Source organism: Eutrema salsugineum, unplaced genomic scaffold (assembly GCF_000478725.1).
Source record: "Eutrema salsugineum unplaced genomic scaffold, Eutsalg1_0 scaffold_9, whole genome shotgun sequence".
Lineage (NCBI taxonomy): Eukaryota > Viridiplantae > Streptophyta > Magnoliopsida > Brassicales > Brassicaceae > Eutrema > Eutrema salsugineum.
The window spans coordinates 11,766,491-11,787,480 of NW_006256342.1; the positions used below are offsets into that span (position 1 = coordinate 11,766,491).

The 20,990-nt window shown below is 32.1% G+C and overlaps 5 protein-coding genes across 5 annotated transcripts; 1 reads left to right on the forward strand and 4 right to left on the reverse strand.

Moving 5' to 3' along the window:
• Nucleotides 1-947: 947 nt before the first annotated feature.
• LOC112086156 lies at nt 948-2,109 on the reverse strand. The gene is made up of 6 exons (XM_024154913.1): nt 2,098-2,109; nt 1,737-2,004; nt 1,517-1,631; nt 1,298-1,422; nt 1,125-1,209; nt 948-1,041 (listed from the first exon to the last, which is right to left on the reverse strand). The coding sequence occupies exons 1-6, from the start codon at nt 2,107-2,109 to the stop codon at nt 948-950; spliced, it is 699 nt and encodes a 232-aa protein (XP_024010681.1).
• Nucleotides 2,110-4,848: 2,739 nt separating this feature from the next.
• Nucleotides 4,849-9,564, reverse strand: LOC112086172. Its single transcript, XM_024154914.1, has 10 exons — nt 9,360-9,564; nt 9,204-9,261; nt 8,823-8,900; nt 8,066-8,715; nt 7,786-7,799; nt 7,496-7,696; nt 7,121-7,287; nt 6,365-7,026; nt 5,179-6,138; nt 4,849-5,075 (listed from the first exon to the last, which is right to left on the reverse strand). Exons 1-10 carry the CDS (start codon nt 9,562-9,564, stop codon nt 4,849-4,851), a joined length of 3,222 nt encoding a protein of 1,073 aa, XP_024010682.1.
• Nucleotides 9,565-11,715: 2,151 nt separating this feature from the next.
• On the reverse strand, nt 11,716-14,106 carry LOC18008623. Its single transcript, XM_024154921.1, has 7 exons — nt 13,972-14,106; nt 12,867-12,956; nt 12,592-12,794; nt 12,389-12,509; nt 12,231-12,308; nt 11,996-12,049; nt 11,716-11,910 (listed from the first exon to the last, which is right to left on the reverse strand). Exons 1-7 carry the CDS (start codon nt 14,104-14,106, stop codon nt 11,716-11,718), a joined length of 876 nt encoding a protein of 291 aa, XP_024010689.1.
• A 1,132-nt stretch (nt 14,107-15,238) lies between these two features.
• LOC18009344 (ycf20-like protein) lies at nt 15,239-16,231 on the forward strand. The gene is made up of 2 exons (XM_006391499.2): nt 15,239-15,535; nt 15,606-16,231. Exons 1-2 carry the CDS (start codon nt 15,396-15,398, stop codon nt 16,066-16,068), a joined length of 603 nt encoding a protein of 200 aa, XP_006391561.1. The 5' UTR covers nt 15,239-15,395; the 3' UTR covers nt 16,069-16,231.
• Nucleotides 16,232-16,362: 131 nt separating this feature from the next.
• Nucleotides 16,363-19,007, reverse strand: LOC18009139 (protein TRIGALACTOSYLDIACYLGLYCEROL 3, chloroplastic). The gene is made up of 10 exons (XM_006391500.2): nt 18,713-19,007; nt 18,453-18,584; nt 17,915-18,010; nt 17,755-17,832; nt 17,583-17,644; nt 17,405-17,480; nt 17,184-17,291; nt 16,915-17,090; nt 16,745-16,829; nt 16,363-16,637 (listed from the first exon to the last, which is right to left on the reverse strand). The coding sequence occupies exons 1-10, from the start codon at nt 18,836-18,838 to the stop codon at nt 16,599-16,601; spliced, it is 978 nt and encodes a 325-aa protein (XP_006391562.1). The 5' UTR covers nt 18,839-19,007; the 3' UTR covers nt 16,363-16,598.
• Between the last annotated feature and the right edge of the window lie 1,983 nt (nt 19,008-20,990).

Here is a 20,990-nt window from a genome sequence, read left to right on the forward strand (position 1 = left end):
CGCGATGGTTGGAATAAACTTAATCGCAATAAATACAAAAATGGAAGATTTCTTTTGTTAAAAAAAAGAATAAGTTAACCGAATCTAGTTCAATCGGTGTAAGAGGTTGTCAGTAGATGTATCAGTTTATATTCAGAAAGGAAAAAAAGGAAGTTACAGATGTAACGATACAAACATATGTCTATCAAATCCAATTAATATTTATGCAAAGTTACAAAGACTATATTAATTCCCTTTCTATATTAAGTTTCAATATTAATAAGTTGTGTAATATTTAATTTTCATAAATAATTAAGAAACTATATATACTTTCAGATCGACATGAATATTTTATATATTGCAAAATTAAATTGAATATAAGTTTTTTTAGTAACCAAAATGTATATAAGTCAAAATGAAGTTTATGAGACGTGAATCTATACATGCAAAAATATTTTGAACGAAAATAGCAGTAAATGAAAAGCTGAAATCAGATATCGATCAAATCAAGTTATTTTCACTTTGCATGCACAGGTCCTAAAATTATGTATTCAACAATAATCCAACTACCAAACGATATGAAATTAATTGGTTACATTTACTATAAAATAAATATTTGACAAAAACATGCATTATTGTTATATTATGATTACGATTTTGCAAAAGAACATAACCGTATATATATAGTTTTATTAACATTTAACATGTAAATTTCAGATTATTGAATTCATATTTATAAAGCATGTATTAAAAAGGTAAATTTCAGATTATTAAGTTAATATAAATATTGACAACAGAATCATAATGAAAAGCATTTTTGTTACATCATAAACTCAATAGTAAATTCAATAAAAAGCAAAGTTCAAACATCCCATAAGTAAATTCATGTCAGATACAAAGAAAGAAACAAAGACATTTATAAAAAAGTAAATAATCAAACATATTGAAATATCAAATATGATTTTCGATCAGTTTCTAGGCTTCACGGAAGATGGACTTGCCTCATCATTATTACAACCCAAATCAATGACATTTGTAAGTTTATTCGGGGTGTTCCAAAACCTCCAAATAAATCAATTATTGTAAGCAAACATATCAAACCAAATATTTGATTATGTTTAAATAAGGTGCATATAATAGTTTACCTTCTAACCAAAGTTTTGGCTCGTGGACAATCAGGATGAAACTCGATTCTAGAAATCCCTCCTCTAGACTGAATATAGTATCCAGCTATGACAATAATATAAATGTTATTTGATAGATATCACAATAAAGAAATCAATAATCAATCAATATTAATAATGTAATTTATACTAACCTTCTCTTTGTTTAACAGACCAGTCGGTTAACATAACAACAAATGCTAATTGATTTTCACTGAAGATCTTGTCATTGAAATCAATTGCATGTGGTCCTAATGCAACACACGATAACAATAGCCCTCTACATATCGATTACAACAACATATTATTTAACAAATAAACTGTTTATTGACTCATTAACAAATACACCAACCAAAAAAACATTGGAAACTTACTTATGATCCTTGATAGTGAAAGATATACTGGCAGTCTTCTTATCATGTCTTTCAGGGTATGAATCATCATTCACCGTGTCCAGTGGATCAATTTTGATAACAAACCCGAGAATATCTGAAGATGAAAATCAAATTACAATTTATATGCTATGTAGTCAGTTTCTTAATTAATATAGATAGTAATGAAATATAAGATTTATAATAATAGGCAAAACTATACCGATAGGAAGACCAGGCTCTGTTTTGCCACCAAGCACATCAGAAAAAGAAACAAAACCCTGTGCAGTATCAAATTCGATAGGATCTATGTGATCCACTTCAGTGTTATTTAAAAACCTGATACAACTACCAATAGGAGAATTTGGTTCATCTGATGTTTCATCAAAAACCACAAATTCTGAAATACTTATCCATTCTCCTTCTTCAATTGTCTTGTCGAAAGCTTTGATTAAATCAGTAGTATATAGATAAGCTTGAATAGTTTCACCCTGAATATATAAGATAATTTAGAAAATACAAACCAATATCTCAATGTAATATAACAAAAATAGAACAATATAAGAGAACATTAAAATAAGTACCTCTTCGTCCATCAACATAAATTGTAACGATGGACGTTCCCTTGGATGTTTTACATGTCATTTCTTCAAAACTTTGCATCTTATAGTCCAGTTTGTCTGGTCAGAATGCAGATCTATAATGAAATCATAGTCTTCCATTGAAGGGTATTCCAGAGAGCTTTTGATTTTCTGGAAAATAGTAACTGAAGGTTTGAATAAGAAAAGGGTAAGAAATCTGTGGTCTCGGAAATATTAATGTGTTTAGATATTTTTTTAATTTCCATTATTGTATGATATTTATTTACATCAAATTATGCCCATATATAATCAAAATATATTTATATATCGATAAAGTTACTTACACAACTAGTCAATATGTATTGAAGACATAAAAGGAAAACAGATTTATGTCATTGTGTTTTCAAATCAACTACAAAAGTTGTAGAGAGTATTTATTGATAATCTGTATACGCAACAATGCGTTATATTAAGAAATCTCGAATATATATAGCGTATATATATAACGCAGGAATTAAGGTAATATATATCATTTTAATGTCTCAATAAATTATTAGACTAAATTTGTGATATTAATATAGGAAAGTTTCATATGTCATACAAATACTGGATATGATTATTCAAATATAATTTGAAAAGTAGTAAGGTTCGTCATATGGGAAGACTCAAATAATTCAAAAACAATTACATACAATAATTAAAAAATTATGCATGATGGAATATGGTAAGTCCATATTAGAAAATATAATAGAATACTCTAAAGATTGTAAATGATAATTATAACAAAGGAATATATAAACTGTCAGATTAAAAATCTAACTGCTTGATAAAACATTTCAGTAATCAATAAATCTGATAACATTGTTTATTTCGAGAAAATGGACTACAACTGATTATAAATAATAATAGAAATAAATTATTTTCTTATTATGACGAAACTGAATGTTGTATGTTGAGATGTGGTTGTACTCGATTATTCTCAGTTGCATTGATTATAAATCCTGTAAAATGATAAAATGTAGTGAGTAAAGGCAAAATGTTAATATAATAAGCCCTAAACAATTTCTGAAAATTTGTACGTACAATACCTAATAAATCTTTAATGGCTGATACATCTAATTCCTTGTAGACTCGTTTTACAAATTGAATTAATAGATTAATGATATTTAATTAATCTAAAATGAACTAACCAATAGTATTACAGTATGATTACAATAAAGGGGTTTGAAATACCTTCCACATATCTGATAGGAGTAACAACAGTAGAAATTATGAACTGAATAATAAAGTTGGAAGTTGTGGTAATGTCTTCATCATGAATAGGAATAAGAGTGAAATCTTCTATTGTAACCCACAAATTTTCTACAATACTATTTTCGAAGAATTGAATGTATTTTCTATAAACTGTAGCATAAATTGTATGGCCCTGCAAAACAAACACTAAACGTGTTTCTTAATGTAGTAAATAAGTAAAATACAGAAAACGAAAGCAAGGATATCATTATGATTACCTCTTCGTCATATAGTTTCATATTGAGAGTAGTTCCCCTATGTGGAGTATATTGTTTCCACTTCTGAAAAATTTTAACTCTAATTTTCCAATCAGTAGTAAACGGATCTAAATCAGATATATAATCGAAAATACAACTCATGACTATAAAGCATATAAGAATTATAGTAAGGCAAAACGTTAAAAATATAACACGGTATACTCTTTATATAAAGTGACACCTTTGTGATAGGGTTTTCGTTTAACTATATGGAATATTATGGAAAAGGTAACTGCCTAGATATTCGGGATATAGTTGTTCGATATCTACGTGAAATATATTGTATAATCTAAAAGATCCATGCATATCATTATATCATTAAATCAACGCTACACACTAATAAGTTAATAAGATCAATAACTTTATTTGATTGAATGTCAACTCTAATGAACTTGTATAACTTGAATAATTTCTACTTGCTTGGAGGTGAAAAGCAGACTGTAATTAAGTGAGGAGGGTATTGGTTAGGCAAGACATCAGTACATATAAGGAATTATTTGTAATCTACAAATATGAATGATTCCAATTAGTATTTAATTGTAGACAAATGTATATAAAAAAACTTATATGTCAAACTTTATCAAATTATAATATAAGCTGTTGAGATTGTCATAAATCAATTTTGCATATAAAAAAAAACTAATGTATCTATACTGGTGGGCAATAATACATAAATATCAAATAGTAGACCAACATATTGCTATAAACCAAACATATCATGAATCATTTGCTCCAACACGACATCAATAGCTTTTCTTCCAACTTCCTGAATACATTACAAATTCATCATACACGTTAATTAAAAAATCAAACGTAAACATTATTATAAGTTATAACTTACCTGTAATGTTGAAACTATATCTTCTGGAACACTTCTTTGAATACAACGTTCATTGTCTGTTTCTGAGGTTTACCATCTTTGTCAATAATAAGAACCTTTAACCCATCCTTTGATTTTATTCTAGATAGAGCAACATATAGCTGCCCATGAGAGAAAACAGGTTTTGGCAGATATAGACCGACGCTTGAAAGTGTCTGACCTTGACTTTTATTTATGGTCATAGCAAAGGCAATAACCAAAGGAAATTGTCTTCTTCGCATTCTGGATGGAAATTTTCCTTCGGGAGGTGCGACATTCAACCTTGGAATATAAACTTTCTGACCATGAGTGTCACGAGTCAAAACAATAGCTTCGATGATATGATCAGCTAATTGGGTGATTTGTAGCCTTGTCCCATTGCACAAACCAGCCTTTGGATCTATATTCCTTAATAGCATAACTGGTGTTCTTACTCTTAATCTCAAAAGAATGATTAGGAAGACCAGACAACTTTATATTATTCAAGAAATCAGGAGTATATACTCTGCTATCCTGGTTAGATGTATCAGATGGATCTATAGAATCAGAACTTAGATAAGTCTTCTCCTCACCTTGATAATAAAACTTTATAGATATATCAGTACAGTATATCAATATAATAAAAAACTTAAAAACTAAATGAAGTAAACGATAAAAAATGGTAATTGTGTTTACCTGTCAACATAGAAAGCATGTACTCGTTGATGAGGCATACATCGTCATTCGTCGGACACAAAATAGCCCTTTCCTGGTAAAAGTGAGGATCGGTTTGCTCTTCAAAACTTAAACCATAAACTTTCTCGACAATAGATTTAATGGGATCATCATATTCTTTTAGTAGAAGTTCATCAGGAATGTCAATCATAACTTCTCTTGTGTTTGGTAGATTAATTTTACCATCGCCAACTTTAAGAATCCATTCTGAAAATGATTTGATTTCCTCTGCTACGGTTTCATCAAGATTAGCCAAAAGCCTCATGTTTTTTGTAAGCTTGAGCACCTTGCAATCATCCCATAAATATGACGAATTAATAGAAGCCATAACAATGTCTTCCCTTCCTCCACCACTGATAACAGGCAAAATTTGTCTAAAATCACCACCAAACACAACAACTTTTCCTCCAAATGGTTTTTCCTTATGACGCTTAATAATATCGCGCATAGTACGATCCAAACTTTCAAAACAATATTTACTCATCATAGGTGCCTCGTCCCATATGATAAGAGATGACTCAGCAACTAAGTTCCCTAAGTCTGTTCCAGGTTGAATATTGCAAGTATTGTCATCATCTGGATTTATTGGTATACCGAAACGGGAATGTGCGGTTCTACCACCAGGCAATAACAGAGATGCTATTCCACTACTTGCAACATTCAAAACAATTTCATCTCTAGCACGAACAGCAGCAGACAGTAGTTTCCATAAATGAGTGTTTCCAGTACCACCGAACCCATATAAGAAAAATATTTTCCCTTTATCTTCTGTGACAGCTTCCATGATCTCTGTGTAGACATTCATCTGCTCGTCAGTTAAACCAGGAACCATTCGTTCTATGATAGCCTTCATTTCCTCTCTATCATAGTTTCTTTCATCGTATATTAACCTATTGATACCAGCTGTGTTGTAATCACCCTCTGGCAAAGGCTAACCATCATAATTTGAAAGAGAACCACCATTGCTTCGCAGTATAGTTTCAATTGCATCTAATGTGTAATTTTTTAGCTGTTCATCAGAGAGGTCCAGTTCTGCAAAATGATCACAGCATATTTATATAAATCCAATACTTCATAGTTGCATAAAGTATTATGGTATACATAAGATATATAGTTAGAGACCATTTTTTCAAAATAAAAGAAATACCTGGATTGTTTTCAAATAATATTCTTCTGTAAAGAATATCATCAGATAGCAAATTCCAAGTTTCTTCCCAAACTCCAAATGGATTAATTAGGCTATCAGTCAATAGCATAACGCAGAACAGTTTTCGAAGGAAGTCACCAGAACCCCACATGCTTGCTTCATTAATCCCATCTATATATTCTCTATCATCATCTAGGAAACCCAATGCATAACACGCATCTTTGTATGTAGGATGTAAAACACCATCAACTGTCTTCAAATCATCAAACCCCTTAGGACATTTGTGTCGGTTGAGTAAAACACGAAGGTAGTACAATTGGCCACATTTCAGAGGTACATAGGTTATTCTACCAACTGCTAACCTATTCTTCTCTTGCCTTGGTTTCCATTCAATATTTGTACGATCGTAAACAAACATTGTAGGAAACTCAGCATATGTTAGGTTTTCAGCTTCTGGATACTTATTGCAAGCTTCAAAAAATGCTAAAAACGTTGAGCTCTGTACGGACCTGCGATTTAGAACAGTTTCAACTGGATCATCATCATCAAAAAGTACTGATTGCTCGTTTTCAAGATGAAAATAGAGTTTCTCCACTAGAGTCGTCCTAAAATGGATTAGAAATGCCAGCAAACACCATGTAGCTTCGCATGCAGAAACATATCTACATACAAAGAAATCAGTAGATATTTAGTTTGTGATCAAAACTTTTACAACTTATAAAACATGCATACAATCTATATCCAATTAAATATTACCTGCAATCGAAGTACTCCTTAATTTCATCAGTATTATCCTCGCCGTTTTCATCTACATTTGCGCATGCTACAGATTCTGCACTTTGATTTACATCATGTTCAATAGTAGCTAGAACACGATCAGGTCCTTTGTTGATACATTTGAAAAGGAATTTGATTGACCTTGCCTGAGTACACCATTCAACATTGATGTGAGCTCTATATCGCAACGATAGCTCTCTATTAAGGCACACCAAAACTGTTGTCAATTTGTAGTCCATTCTTCTCAACAAATGCTTCAGTCTTCCTTCTCATATAATGTGGAAACCCTCTGTTGTCAATGGTAGTTCTTTCACAATATTTCTTTGGAAACTGCTTAGAACACTTCCCATTTACCATACATGGACTACTTTTGTTAATCACTCCGCAAGGTCCATGTATCATGTTCTGCTTCACTACTTCATACAAAACCGGATCAGTATCTTTGTCAGGAATCTCAGCAGAAATAACTTTATCAATAGATTCAGTAGTAGACAATTTTCTTTTTTCTGCCATCCATAGTAGGATATGTGCATGTGGAAGTCCTAGTATACATACCTGTTAATATAAAACAACCAAATATGGATTACTATAACAATTTTAATCAAATTATAAATAAAAATATTAAGAATGTAAACTTAACATACCACAAACACTTTTTCTGAAAATGTTATTTTCAGTGAGATCACTCATGAGGCTGTCTAGCTTAATTTTGAATATCTTGCAGAAGATATCTAGTCTATCTTCAGGATTCAAATTTTGCTTCTTTGTATATCTAATTATCTCAGTCCAGTTTGGATTGCAGGAGAAAGTTATAAAAAAGATCAGGAAATCCAAAGTGCTTACAAATGGCCATTGCATCCAAATAGTTATTGTTCATATAGCGTGAACCACCGGTAAATGATGCAGGTATCAAAATCCTCTTACCTCTGTTGGATAAACTAGAGGTTCCTTCCTTTTCAGCCTCAACCAGATTCATATACTTGTCTGAACGAAGCTTCTTCTGATTGTTCCTGAAATATCGAAGTCGGCTAGACTCTATCATAGTAAACACATCAACCAGAAACTTCTGATACAATCGTTTAGACCGAATGACTGACTGAGATTCCATGAACCTATCTTGAATTCTATAAGCATAGAATTCTCGCATGCTTATAGTTTTCCGTTTCCGTTTGTTGCCATCATCAAAACCGTCTTCAATACCAACAGTGAATCCATCCTCACCATATGGAAATAATAATGGATACTGAAGAGCTAGATAACCCACATATAGTTCACTAATTCTTCTGAGGTTTCCATGTTTAGTCTCTAATACAATATCTCGTATATCCATTCCTTCTTGAAAATCCCCAGGAATCAAGGCTGCGACTTCTGTGGAAGTTGGCATGTTATGTGTTCTAGCATCTTTATTCCTGTTAGCAATGAGAACTAACTTGACATTGTCTTCTGGTTGTTGAATATTGTATCTGTCTTTGTAAGAACGGAAAGCTTTCACCATTGGATTACAAAAGTTTAACATCTTCATGAGACATTCAATTAACGCCGGCCTTAACTTGGTCGAGCTAGAGACATTCTTGCTGAAATAGTAAGAAAGTGCATAATTAGAAGTAATGTATGATAAACATATTAACCATTAGTAAACACTAATGTTAATGGATATTAAAACAGTGCGTACAGTGCATACCTGATTGATTTCTCTTTGTTTGTTATCTCATTAGCTGTATCATGGATATACAGCTGACAGAACTTTGGTTTCTCTTTCCTTTGAGGAATCAAAGAACCAATTAAATGATAATTTTCACCATGTAGTTGGAATACGGGTGGACCACAACCCTTGTTTATATCGTAATTTATCTTTCCACCAATAGATGTAAAAGAAAACATCATGTTGTAAGCTCTGATATTCTCACGAAAATGGCGACAAATTTCATCATCACTCGAGAAGAGATATATCAAAAATGGAGGAGGTTGGTTAAGTAAGGGTAGCTTAACTTTTCCCTGCAAACAACATATAGTAAATATATATGTTGCACTCTTCTTCTTTTTCTGAATTCGTTCATTAAACCACATCCTTGCTTTGCAGTGCGTGCATTCATACATCGGATCACCTTCATCATAATATCCTGAGGTAATATAACATTCGAGATAATTAAACAATTAATACAGTTATTAATATAACAGAAAAAGTATCAATATAAATGTGTAAAATTAGAGACGTAACCATTTTCCAATAGCACAGGTTTACGTTCATGATCATAATCTTCTGCTATAGTATCAGTTCCATGAGGACTTTCGTTAAACTTAACCCCTTTCATTAAACGTTTCCTGTTGTGTCTGGTCTTTCGCTGTCTCTCGAACAAAGATTTAGATAGTTTCTCTAGTCTTTCTCTAGCAATGATTTTGTCAACAGAAGAGTTCCACCACATAATGACTTAGATTCAGAGTTAAGATTACACTAATATGTATTCAAGGATAATAAAAATTAAAAGTAATAGGAAAAAAATGAATTACTAATAAAGAGAAGGATACATGACTTCTCTATTCCATCAACTGTGTCTGAGCTTGATGTATTCTTGTTTAATTTCTCTGGTGAAAACATATAACCAAAGAATATTGAATCAAAAGGAATGTTATATATTAAATCAGATACATCGTTTAGATATAAATACAATTCAGTAATCTTACTCGGACCACTATGTACTTGTTTAGGAAGACCGGAATGTTGGGGTTGTGAAACAGGAGTTGTTCGAGACTTACTAACAACAGATGGTGGCATTGCATAGGTTGTATTTGAGGTTGTACATTCAGATACATTAGTATCATTTGATGAAAGGATACCATCTGATAATAAAATTGAAAAACAAACAATGAGTTAATAATTTTTATAGATAAAATGTTATCAATCCATTCTACTATTAATAAATGGAATTATTCTTACTTGGCTGTAAAGGTAGAGATTTAGCAATACCAGAATTTAGCTTCCGTGAATTAGGATTTGTTCGAGATTTGCTAAAAACATATCGGCATGTTGCATAGGTAATATTAGAGGTAGTGGTTTCATTCCTATTAGTTTGCCATGAGATTGGATAACACCAATATCATTACTAACGTTGCTTGCACGGTTTAGATCAGGAATTGTTGTATTATGTTTTGCAATTTTAGGCCGTGAAAATTGAGTTTCAGATATGATGTTACCAAACCTAATACCTGGAAATATAATATATGTTAGCATTGAATGTATAAACATATAAGCTAATTACTATATATAAAAGCAAGAAATGAAAAATGGTAGTTGAGATATATGTAACCTGTTTCGTCATAAGATGGTGAGCATTGCAAAGGTCTCTTTATAGGTGGCGTGTTTTCTTTTAATGAGCTTGATAATGCTATATGAAGACAAACAATATCATAACATATAACATATAAGACAATTCCTAAAATGATTTTTTAAATAAAACATAGTTCACATACACTGTTGAGATTTAGGTGTGTTTGACCGTATAGAGAAACAACCAGAGTTGCTGACATCTCTAAGAATTTCATCTATGTATATAAACAAAAAAGACAACACAATTTAAAAATAATTCAAAGTACAAAACTATTGAGTAAAACAAATAATAGATAAAAACTCACTTGAAGTAGATATGTCAGATGATATCCGAGATGAACTCTTCACCAAATCGTTTGAATTGCTTAAAACTCTAAATATCATATCAAATGCACCAGAAATAGGCTTTGTGGAATGTGTTTGGCTGGTAGATGCTGTCTTTTGTTTTTTTCTGAATTCTGTTTTCATCATTTTCGTATCCATAACGATTTTTTTTAGAACTATGCATTGCATAAGAAAGTGAACATAAGTGTAAATAGAGGTAAACGTGAACACAAAGAATGTTATGAAGCGGAAAACTTGACTTATATGAATGAATGGTTGTTTGTTCGAAAATTCAAACTAAATGTGATCCCTTATGAATAGGAAAACAAATATTCTACATTTAAATTCATATATCTAAATCCACAAAAATAGATCGTAAATATAGAGAAAGAATCAATTTAGTTACAAATTGCCAAATGAAAAGGATAATTATAGTTAAGTAAAGTAAGTAATAAGGTTAAAATATATAAGTTATAATACATTATCAGTTTTAGCTATTGATGGAATTTGTTTTCGGTTAGTAACTATGCGGATCTTTGGATATATAGATTCATATAAGTATATTTAATTTCTTTACAGTTTTTGAAATAATACTCCATAAATTAATAAAGAGTAATACGTTCAAATTGATTATAAGCTAATTATGTTTGACTACTATTTAATATATTATTGATTTCATTTGAATGATGGTCATAAGATTTCAAATACAAATTAGAAAATTACTAAAACGATATACAGAGTAAAACAAAAAACTAATGGTGTGAAAAATGGTACGACATCATAATATTAATTAAAAAATAACCATCCGATTACAAAAAAAATCATCCAAAAGCTAAGTAGAATAAAAAACAATGATAAAAGAAACAATTATTCAGACGATTAAAACAGAACAGAACAGTTAAAATAACTGATTTCGGTTCTTAAATCATGGCTTCTCTGTCTTCACGGTCTTAAGGGGCAGAATACTTGGATTAGTCTCAACAGTTTTCTCATCCTTACACTTCTTCTTTGCAGCCGAATACTCATCAGTATCCTTAATCACTTCCATCTTTTCATTGCTCTTGCGCTTAGAAGTAGGTGTAATTTCAGAATCATCATCATCCATAATCATTAGAGGAACCTATAACATATTAATTAATCTGTATCAATGAAAGTATTATATAATAGTACACATGAATGTAAGAAAACAGAATACACAAATAGACCTTTCCATCAAGAGTATTGTGAGCTTTTTCCTCTATCTTGATACTTGGAGTGCTCTACGAAAAGTGAAAGTAATGAATTGTCAAAAATAAAGAATTAGTGTATAGATATTTTTTGATAACAAAATGATATAACTGTACCTGAGGAGTAGAGATTCAGAAAACTCCTTAACCAAATACCTTTGTGTAGTTATGTTGATGACCTTGAGTGTGTCACTATTGAAAACAATATTTGAACCTGCTTTTGCAATCTTGATAGAAACGTTTTACCACAAATATTGCTCAAAGCTAAGGGCAAGACATCAGGATCCTGAATCTAAACAAAGAGGAATTTAATAAAATTTAAATAGATCAAACAAAAAAATTGTCATGGACAAATGCAGTATAAATATGAACCTCATTAACAGACTGAGTTAACTGAGCAGCAGTTTGGTTGACAACTTCTTTTGCCTCTTGATCAAATAAGAGGAATTTGGTTTCACCAGTATTATCCATGACACGGAAAGTCAACATAAACCTATCATAATTTGAAATAGTATAAGTTAAAATTAATAAAAGGTCAAAACTTTACTATAACATAAATACAATAACAGACTTACGATGGATAAACATTCTCAACATCCTCATTGCATTTTTTGCACTGCCACAATTGTTTCTTAAATGTTTTCCCAGGATACAGTTCTTTTAAGTAATCCATATCATGAGGGAGAACCTTTTTCGAACAGGCTTCGCATGACATGTAATACCAACCAAACTCAGTGTCAATAGACATAATTGTGGCCATGGTAACACATTTGACAACCTTTGAAAGTGAATAATGATATTAGAATCAAATATATGTTATAAAAATTGAACTGACATAATATATAATTACCTCAGAAGCAGCAATAATCTTGCTAATAGTCCTTCGAGGACTATGCAAGAAGAAATCGTCCCTTACTGATACAGAATTGACAATAGTCAACTAATTTGGATGGGTATAGGTCAGGGTTAAACCATCTTTTGGCAATCTGTATAGATTAGATTACATAGTTATTAGAATATAAAACTTGAGAAGTAAATAAAAACATGGAGATAATTAGTTTTACCTCTCTTTAAAAGCCAAACTCTCTGGGAAGACTGGATCAGTAATGACCATTGAACAGTTGTAGCAATTGCCAACACTCCAAACACCTTGATAAAGTTTTAACTTTCCAAACCGCAAAACAGCAACGATCACAGCATCATTTGCATGTTGAGCCACAGTTTCAAGATTTTCAGCGAATTGACCCCAAAGAACACAATTAAGTCGAACATTTCTACATTGAAATTGATAAATAAATTGAGGAAAAATGGATACTAAACACAAATAGTAAAGATATAGAGCATTAGTGATAGTTTAGTAATGTAAATGCTAACTCTGTATCACGGATCTCCATAGAAAGCCTCTTTGTCTGTCTCTTTCCAACATTCAAGATCTCCACATCCCCAATGCTCACAATTTGTCCAATAGCATATGAGGTAAAAAAAATCATGTTAGTACTTTATAATAACGCAAACAAACTATATATCCAATAAATAATTTAGTAATTAAACAAATTTGCCTATCAAGAAATCTGGATTCACTTTGCCTTCGTGAATATCACTACACTTGACGAACTTGAAACCTAAGATTCTTGGATCCATTTCTTCTGCCGGTTTGACAGATGTTGTTGATGCGAAAAGGATTTTGTAAACGTGAGGGCGGGTCCTGAACTTACCACCGTTATGAGCCACTAGAAAATTTGTGATAATTCTAGAGGCACCTTCCTCTAACAGATTTTCATTTTTCTTGATGAACTCCTTCTTCAAAGTTACATGCATGGTTTGATTATGTGTATATATAAAAGAATATGCATGCTTTAAAGATACATAGGTTTGTATGAAACTGAAAATAAATGAAAACAGTCGTAAAATATATAGATTAGTACAAGTTCTTAAAAGTAACATAGATAGTATACCTTCTCATCAACAACAACCATTTCCAACGTCTCTACACCATTCAAGTATTGTTTCCACACCTTCAATATCTTCACGTAAACTCTCCATTGAGTTTTGAAGGGCTTCACGGAGTAGAGATCGGTGAAAGAAGACATAATAGCAAGATGAAATTTGAGATTCAGAAATGTATTGAAAGGTGAGGGATGATGAAGTATTGGAGAAATGTACATCTATATATATACGGAATTGAGAGAACATGGTATCGCTAGGTTAAATATTTAATTTAGAATTTTCTTCTTGTTAATATAATCCAAGGATCTCGGTTATTCTTCGTTTAGGAATAAATATATATATCTTCCGCAATTTGAGTTACTAATATGGATGTTTATTTAGTTGTTTAACAAATTTCCAAAGGTTTAGGTTTAGGTTTAGAAATATAGAATATGCGAAAATATAGATAGTTACTTAAACCGTTTGAAGTTTAAATCATTGTTATTAGTAGTTTAGAAAATTTATCTAGGAAAATATCTATGTTTCGAAAATATAGGAACCAAAGAATTCAATGTAGAATATGCGAAAATATAGATACTTACTTAATCCGTTTGAAGTTTAAAATATTGTTATTAGTTATTTAGAAAATTCCTCTAAGAAAATATTCACCTTTCGAATTTATAGGAACGAAAGAATTAAATGTAGAATATGCGAAAATATAGGTACTTACTTTATCCGTTTAAAGTTTAAATTATTGTTATAAATTATTAATGAGAATATATTTGAGTAAGATTTTTAAAACATGAGCAATCAATACTGATTAAATTTTTTAAAAATAAAATTGTTGATGGTTATATACGAATTAGATAAATGATTAACTAATGTAGGAATGTTTATACGTTTTTAAATAATGAATAACGAAATTATAATGATTATACTTTTCTGTAAATGGTTATTATTGTAACTTTTATTCATTCAACATGTATAAATAATAGTTAGTAAGATAATATATAAATAATACCAAAAAAAAATTTTCAAACAACTCAATAAAAAGGTAATGGTTGATAAAATTATAAATAGAAATATGCAGTTTTAATATATGAAGAAGACGTATTTGAAAAATTTAATGCAGTTAAATGTGTTTTAGGAAATAACGGTCTATTTAGCTATAGAAATACTGAAATAGTAGAAGAATTAAAATTAAACGAATTAATAATATAGCTAAATACCAACTTTAATTTTAGAGCTGCCAAGTGTTCAATAATACCCCCACTTTAATATATTGGAGATTTCTTCAGCCACGAACAGGATCTTCTTCTCAAGCTTCATAGTATCAGTAGGCTTCTCGCCATTTCTTTTTAAACCAATCGGTGGTTACTCACACATCCAATTGATCACTGTGACTTAAAAAAGAAAAAAAAACCTAAATCTCAGAAACCGTGTTCTGGCTCGAATGGCATATCAAATTCATGTCTCACGCGTCTTGCCATCATCGTTATCAATCATTGAAACTGGAAAAGGTCGATCCTTTACGATAAATTTATTCCACAGAAGAAACCATCACAGAGATTCGTCGCTTAATCCCATGAAAAGGTAAGCGTTTTAAGTTTTGGGGGTAAAGGATTTCAATTTTTGGTTTTGATATTGAATTTCTCTACAATAGTTTTCAGATTCGAAGAGAAAATCAGAGAATAGCGTTTGCGTTAGACACAGGTTCTTCTTCTTCTTCTGTTCCTGGAGATAATGGAGGAGGACAAGAGATTAATGGAGACAGAACAGGTCTAGGCAGCACAAGATTAGGGAGAATTGCGCTTGCGTTAGGCAACCAGTTGCTTCTGAAAATAAACGCTGCAAGAAAAAACTTTCCAATGAAGATCTTTCTGCTGCTTCTTGGTTTCTACACTGCAAATGCATTGGCAACGATTCTTGGCCAAACCGGTGACTGGGACGTGCTAGTTGCAGGAATTGTTGTCGCTGCGATTGAAGGAATCGGTATGCTGATGTATAAGAAGCCTTCTTCAACATTGTTATCTGGGAAGTTGCAGTCTTTTGTTGTGTTTATGAATTTCTGGAAAGCTGGTGTTTGTTTAGGTCTCTTTGTTGATGCTTTCAAGTTGGGTAGTTGAAAAGAAAACAAAAATCCATTCTTTTCTTCTTCTATAACGAGTAATGTGTGTGTGTGTATAGAGAGAGCCTTTGATTAGTTTCAGTTTTGTTGGAATGTCTGAGAATGCAGACCCTGTTTTTGACACTTTAAAACAAATTGTATTATAAGTTCACTTGTTTACAGTAAGCTAAGCTTTGTTTTTGAAGAATTGAAGATCTTGTGAATCAATTGCTCTAAACAGTTTCCTTAGAGTTGACAAGTGTATCAGTTTTTTTAGAATGTCTGAGAATGCGGATCTTGTTTTTGGCACATCAAACCCAATGGTTATAATAATTTCACTAGATTACAAGTAAGCTAAGCTTTGTTTTTGGAAGAATTGAAGTTCTTTTGAATCATTTGCTCTAAACAGTTTCTTTAGAATCTTAATGGGAGCAAGAAGAGAGGCTACATACACAACTCAACTAATTGGCATATGTTTGCCAGAATCCAGACAATGTATCACCATGCCTCACCACTTCTTCGATCCAATATTGTCTTGGTTTGCATCCCTTAGTATCTGATTGGTCCATCGAGGCTGCCTGTAGCAAACTGAAACATACAAGAAAACAAATGATTTAAACTGCATCTGAAGTATCTCCATGTCTCTTGACAAAATCTTGTTTGAAATTAGATTTGAACATGTGAAAATTAGGGACCTGTTGAACTATTGGATTTGTTGAGGTTGTAAACTCATTTGTCATTCCTTGCCAAACGATCTTTCCTTCATACAGAAACAATAACCTGAATAGAAGAAACAAAAAGTTCTCAAGGGATGAATCAAAAGCTGCGAAATGTTTTTTCAAGAATAGGTACTAAAAAGCAGAACCTGTCCACAGCTCTTTGAATGGTGCTATGTTGATGGGTGACAACCAGATAAGAAGCGATTTTTCCAGGTTTTGCAAGTGCATCCTCATCCGTCATGTGAACAGACCGTATAAGATCTTCAACTACAGTTGATGCAATTGGATCAAGTCCAGCAGTTGGCTCATCATACAAGAGCACCTAAGAAAAATGCAGCACATGATGTAACTAGGAGTCAAGCCTCTAGAGAAGAAACACCTTCATGAACTTGAGTAGATTCTTCAGATGACTTACCTCTGGCTCTATGACTTCTTTTGTTGTATCAAAAATTAGTGAGCGAGCTAAAGCAACCCTTTTCTTCATCCCACCAGATAGCTCAGAAGGTAGTCGATTCTCAACCCCCTGATCTTATTAAAAACAAAAACAAAAATTCATAAGGAATCAGATGTTTCTATCCGAACTAAACAATCACCATTTGATGCAAAATTTTATCAAACTATCAATAATTAGGATACCTTCAAACCAACAGCTGCCAAGGTTTGTGTCACGAGCTCAGATATTTGATTCTCAGACATTTTTGATTTTTCATAACTGCGAGTAGTTAACATGGAAGACTTTAATAAATACGATAGGATAACAAAAAAGTATTAGCCACCTTTTGGCTAGAATTGAGGTCAAAGGATAACATCTTACAGAAGAAAACCAACGTTTTCACGAACTGTTAGAGAATCAAAGAGAGCTGCGCTCTGAAATACCTGTAAGATAGTAAAATAGCCATTTGATACAAAACTCCAAACCGAAAATGCCCAACTCCAAACCAAAAATGCCCGACTCATGAGGAATTCTATCTCAGAATAGCACTTACCAAGCCAATACGAAGTCCTGATATTTCCTCATCACTAATCAAACCAGCTCGTTTTTTCCCTCGTATATAAACCTCTCCCTACATACCAATCATCATAGACAATCCATAATCTGCCAGATAGTGAGAAAAAAATAATGCACGACTTGCAACAGTTGCAGACCTTGTCTGGAGCAAGAAGACCAGCCATGATCTTTAAAATTGTTGATTTTCCAGTCCCAGAAGGACCAATCACCCCAACAGCTTCTCCATGTCTAATCTGCATTACTAAAAACTGGTTACAACGTGGTGGCTTTTGTGTGACTTTCCAAAATCTGAAGACTCTTGGATAATCTAAAATATTAACCTCATAGGCTCTCATTGAATTCAAGGTTTAACAGGAAAAACATTCAGTTAAAAAGAAAGGCAATCTTTACCACTTCTAATGTACAATTATTTGCCGTGTATCTGAGAACGAGCCCGGGATTTCAAGAGTTTAAACTATGATAAAAGAGCATTACCAATTCCATGCTACAAATATCCAAACCAGTACACTCTTATGTCATAAGGCTAGGTCAATGTGATCCTTAAAGGAAAAGAGTAGCAAAGAAAACCTCTCAGATAGCACAGAAGCCTAAAGCTAAAATCAATCGTTTTGCAAATCACTAACAACATTTCTTTACCTTGAGTTTGAATGTATAATGACAAAACCAAAGTTATACCTTAAAGCTAACACCTTTCAAGATATGTTTCTCCCCAAATGATTTGTAAACATCTCGACATTCTATAAGAACATCGGAATCATTCTCAGGCTCTAGCTGTTTACGCAGACCTCCTCCTGATTTAGAGAGACTCTGCAGATATCAATCATCAAAATATTAGACACGACTCAAAGTTCAAACATTTGAATCAAAAGACTAAAGACAAGTATGAGCCGAGGTTATCAATGGCAGATAAAGGCGGAATTTTTTGTGAATATTACATCGAATTTAGTGGCTATGCAACAACGCAACGAACTAATACTCTTTCTTCCCACAACGAATGATCGGTTAGAACCATTGCAGTGTAAATTCGGAAGTACCAACGAAGAAGAGGATAACGAAAGCATGATTCTGAGTTTTGGATCTTGAAGAACGGATTGTAGGTGAACAAATTCGTTACCGATTTTGGAGAAAATTGACCCAGAAATTAACACTGATCAAGGTGTGGGATTTACAGGAAACTTCTTTGCGGCGAAAATTGCTTTTTTTCTTCACCGATTAAAGAAAGCTACGTTTGTGTGAAAATCACATGCCATTTTCTTTTTAGCTGTAGTTTGCTGGTGAAACGAAAATTACATGATGAATAATATTTTTGCAAATGTTGTTTAGTTAAGGGACTGTTGATTTGACAAAAAAAAAAAGATAAGGGACTGTTGATTAATATCCAAATCTATTTGCAACCACACCGAAATTTCCAGTATGATTGGATTGAATATTTAATTGCATTAAATTAATTTATTAATTTTTATTCAATTTGACATCTCTATCATCTACAAACATATCGAATTTTAAGTGAATAATAAGTTGAATAATTTCTTACAAAAAATTGGAAGTATGTGATCTGGATATCAGGACGAGTAATAGTAAATAAAAATTTGGAACAAATGCTAAAGTATTATTTTCTTTGTGTCATAAGATGTTTTGAAAAAAACCTCTAAAACATCTTATGACGAAACAAATGTAATATATGTTAAATATAATATATTAAATAATATGAGAGTGAGAGAGAGCAATGAAAATAATAAAAACGAGATGAGAAGAAGTTATTTTAATTAAGTTTCATTCACTTGACTTATATCAAACTTGTACAAATGAGAATGCCATATTTATATGGAGGAGAGGAGAAACCGACTTTGATAAAGTCGGTTATGTGGATAATTATCCACTTTATAATACTCCTTTTTAATTATTTATCACTAATAATGTATTATGTACTGTCTCGTTAAAAATTTTATTATGAAAAAATTTAATAGGATAAAAACCATGACAAGGAAAAACGAATACAGTAATGTAATCTCCTTCTGAAATTGATAGATATAATTTTTCTTCATATATCTTGCAGTCGGCGCATTCTAATGCTTTGAACGTGTTTTCTGAATGATGTAGTAAGAAGCGCTTTAATGTAATCTCCTTCTGAAATTGATAGATATAATTTTTCTTCATATATCTTGCAGTCGGCGCATTCTAATGCTTTGAACGTGTTTTCTGAATGATGTAGTAAGAAGCGCTTTTGTAAAGAGATCTGCTGCATTGTCACTTGAGCGAACATATTGGATATCCACTTCTTGATTTTTCTCGAGTTTTTGAATGTAAGAGAAAAACCTTGGAGGACTATGTTTTGTTGTGTCGCTCTTGATGAAACCTTCTTTGAGTTGAGCAACACATACAGCATTATCTTCAAATACTTTTGTTGGTTCCGTATCGATGACTATTTCACTTGCACCTTGTATATTTGAGTCATGGATCTGAGCCATATGCATTCTCTACATGCTTCATGAAGAGCAATGATTTCCGCATAATTTGAAGAAGTGGCGACCAAAGTCTGTTTTTGAGAACGCTATGAGATCGCCGTTCCACCAACTGTGAAAACATATTCAGTTTGCGATCGAGCTTTATGCGGATCTGATAAATATCCTGCATCTGCAAAACCAACGAGACCAACTTCGGGGTTTCTATGATAAAATAAACCCAGATCAATCATAGAGATAACGAAAAATATGTTTTATCCCATTCCAATGTCTGCGCGTAGGAGATGAGCTGTATCTTGCAAGTAGATTAGTTGCAAAAGCTAAATCTGGTCGAGTACAATTTGCAAGATATATAAGCCCACCGATAGCACTCATATAAGGTACTTCAGGACCTAATATGTTTTCGGTATCTTCACAAGGTCGAAATGGATCCTTGTTAATATCAAGTGATCTATTGACCATTGGAGTAATCAAAGGAGTTGCTTTATCCATTTTAAAGCGTTTTAACACCCTTTTGATATAATTCGATTGATGCACAAATATCCCATCTTGGAAATGTTCAATCTGGAGCCCTAGACAAAATTTTGTTTTTCCAAGATCTTTCATTTCGAACTCTTTTTTCATGTGAGTTCTTGCCTCATCAATCTTCTTTTGACTTCCGATCATGTTCAGGTCATCAACATATACAGCAATGATCACAAATCCTGATGAGGATTTCTTAATAAATATGCAAGGGCATATCGCATTGTTG

Coding starts and splice junctions, on each gene's coding strand:
- LOC18009344 (XM_006391499.2), top strand. CDS start 15,396: ATGGCATATCAAATTCATGTCTCACGCGTCTTGCCATCATCGTTATCA. Junction 15,536..15,605: donor TCGCTTAATCCCATGAAAAG/GTAAGCGTTTTA, acceptor TCTCTACAATAG/TTTTCAGATTCGAAGAGAAA.
- LOC112086172 (XM_024154914.1), bottom strand. CDS start 9,564: ATGTGGTGGAACTCTTCTGTTGACAAAATCATTGCTAGAGAAAGACTA. Junction 9,262..9,359: donor ACCTGTGCTATTGGAAAATG/GTTACGTCTCTA, acceptor ATATTACCTCAG/GATATTATGATGAAGGTGAT. Junction 5,076..5,178: donor CATGCTTTCTATGTTGACAG/GTAAACACAATT, acceptor TTTATTATCAAG/GTGAGGAGAAGACTTATCTA.
- LOC18008623 (XM_024154921.1), bottom strand. CDS start 14,106: ATGTCTTCTTTCACCGATCTCTACTCCGTGAAGCCCTTCAAAACTCAA. Junction 12,510..12,591: donor GTTGAGAATGTTTATCCATC/GTAAGTCTGTTA, acceptor AAATTATGATAG/GTTTATGTTGACTTTCCGTG. Junction 11,911..11,995: donor ACAATACTCTTGATGGAAAG/GTCTATTTGTGT, acceptor AATATGTTATAG/GTTCCTCTAATGATTATGGA.
- LOC112086156 (XM_024154913.1), bottom strand. Junction 1,632..1,736: donor AGAGCCTGGTCTTCCTATCG/GTATAGTTTTGC, acceptor TTTCATCTTCAG/ATATTCTCGGGTTTGTTATC. Junction 1,042..1,124: donor GCCAAAACTTTGGTTAGAAG/GTAAACTATTAT, acceptor ATTTATTTGGAG/GTTTTGGAACACCCCGAATA.
- LOC18009139 (XM_006391500.2), bottom strand. CDS start 18,838: ATGCTTTCGTTATCCTCTTCTTCGTTGGTACTTCCGAATTTACACTGC. Junction 17,481..17,582: donor GAAAACGTTGGTTTTCTTCT/GTAAGATGTTAT, acceptor AACTACTCGCAG/TTATGAAAAATCAAAAATGT. Junction 17,091..17,183: donor AAGAAGTCATAGAGCCAGAG/GTAAGTCATCTG, acceptor CATTTTTCTTAG/GTGCTCTTGTATGATGAGCC.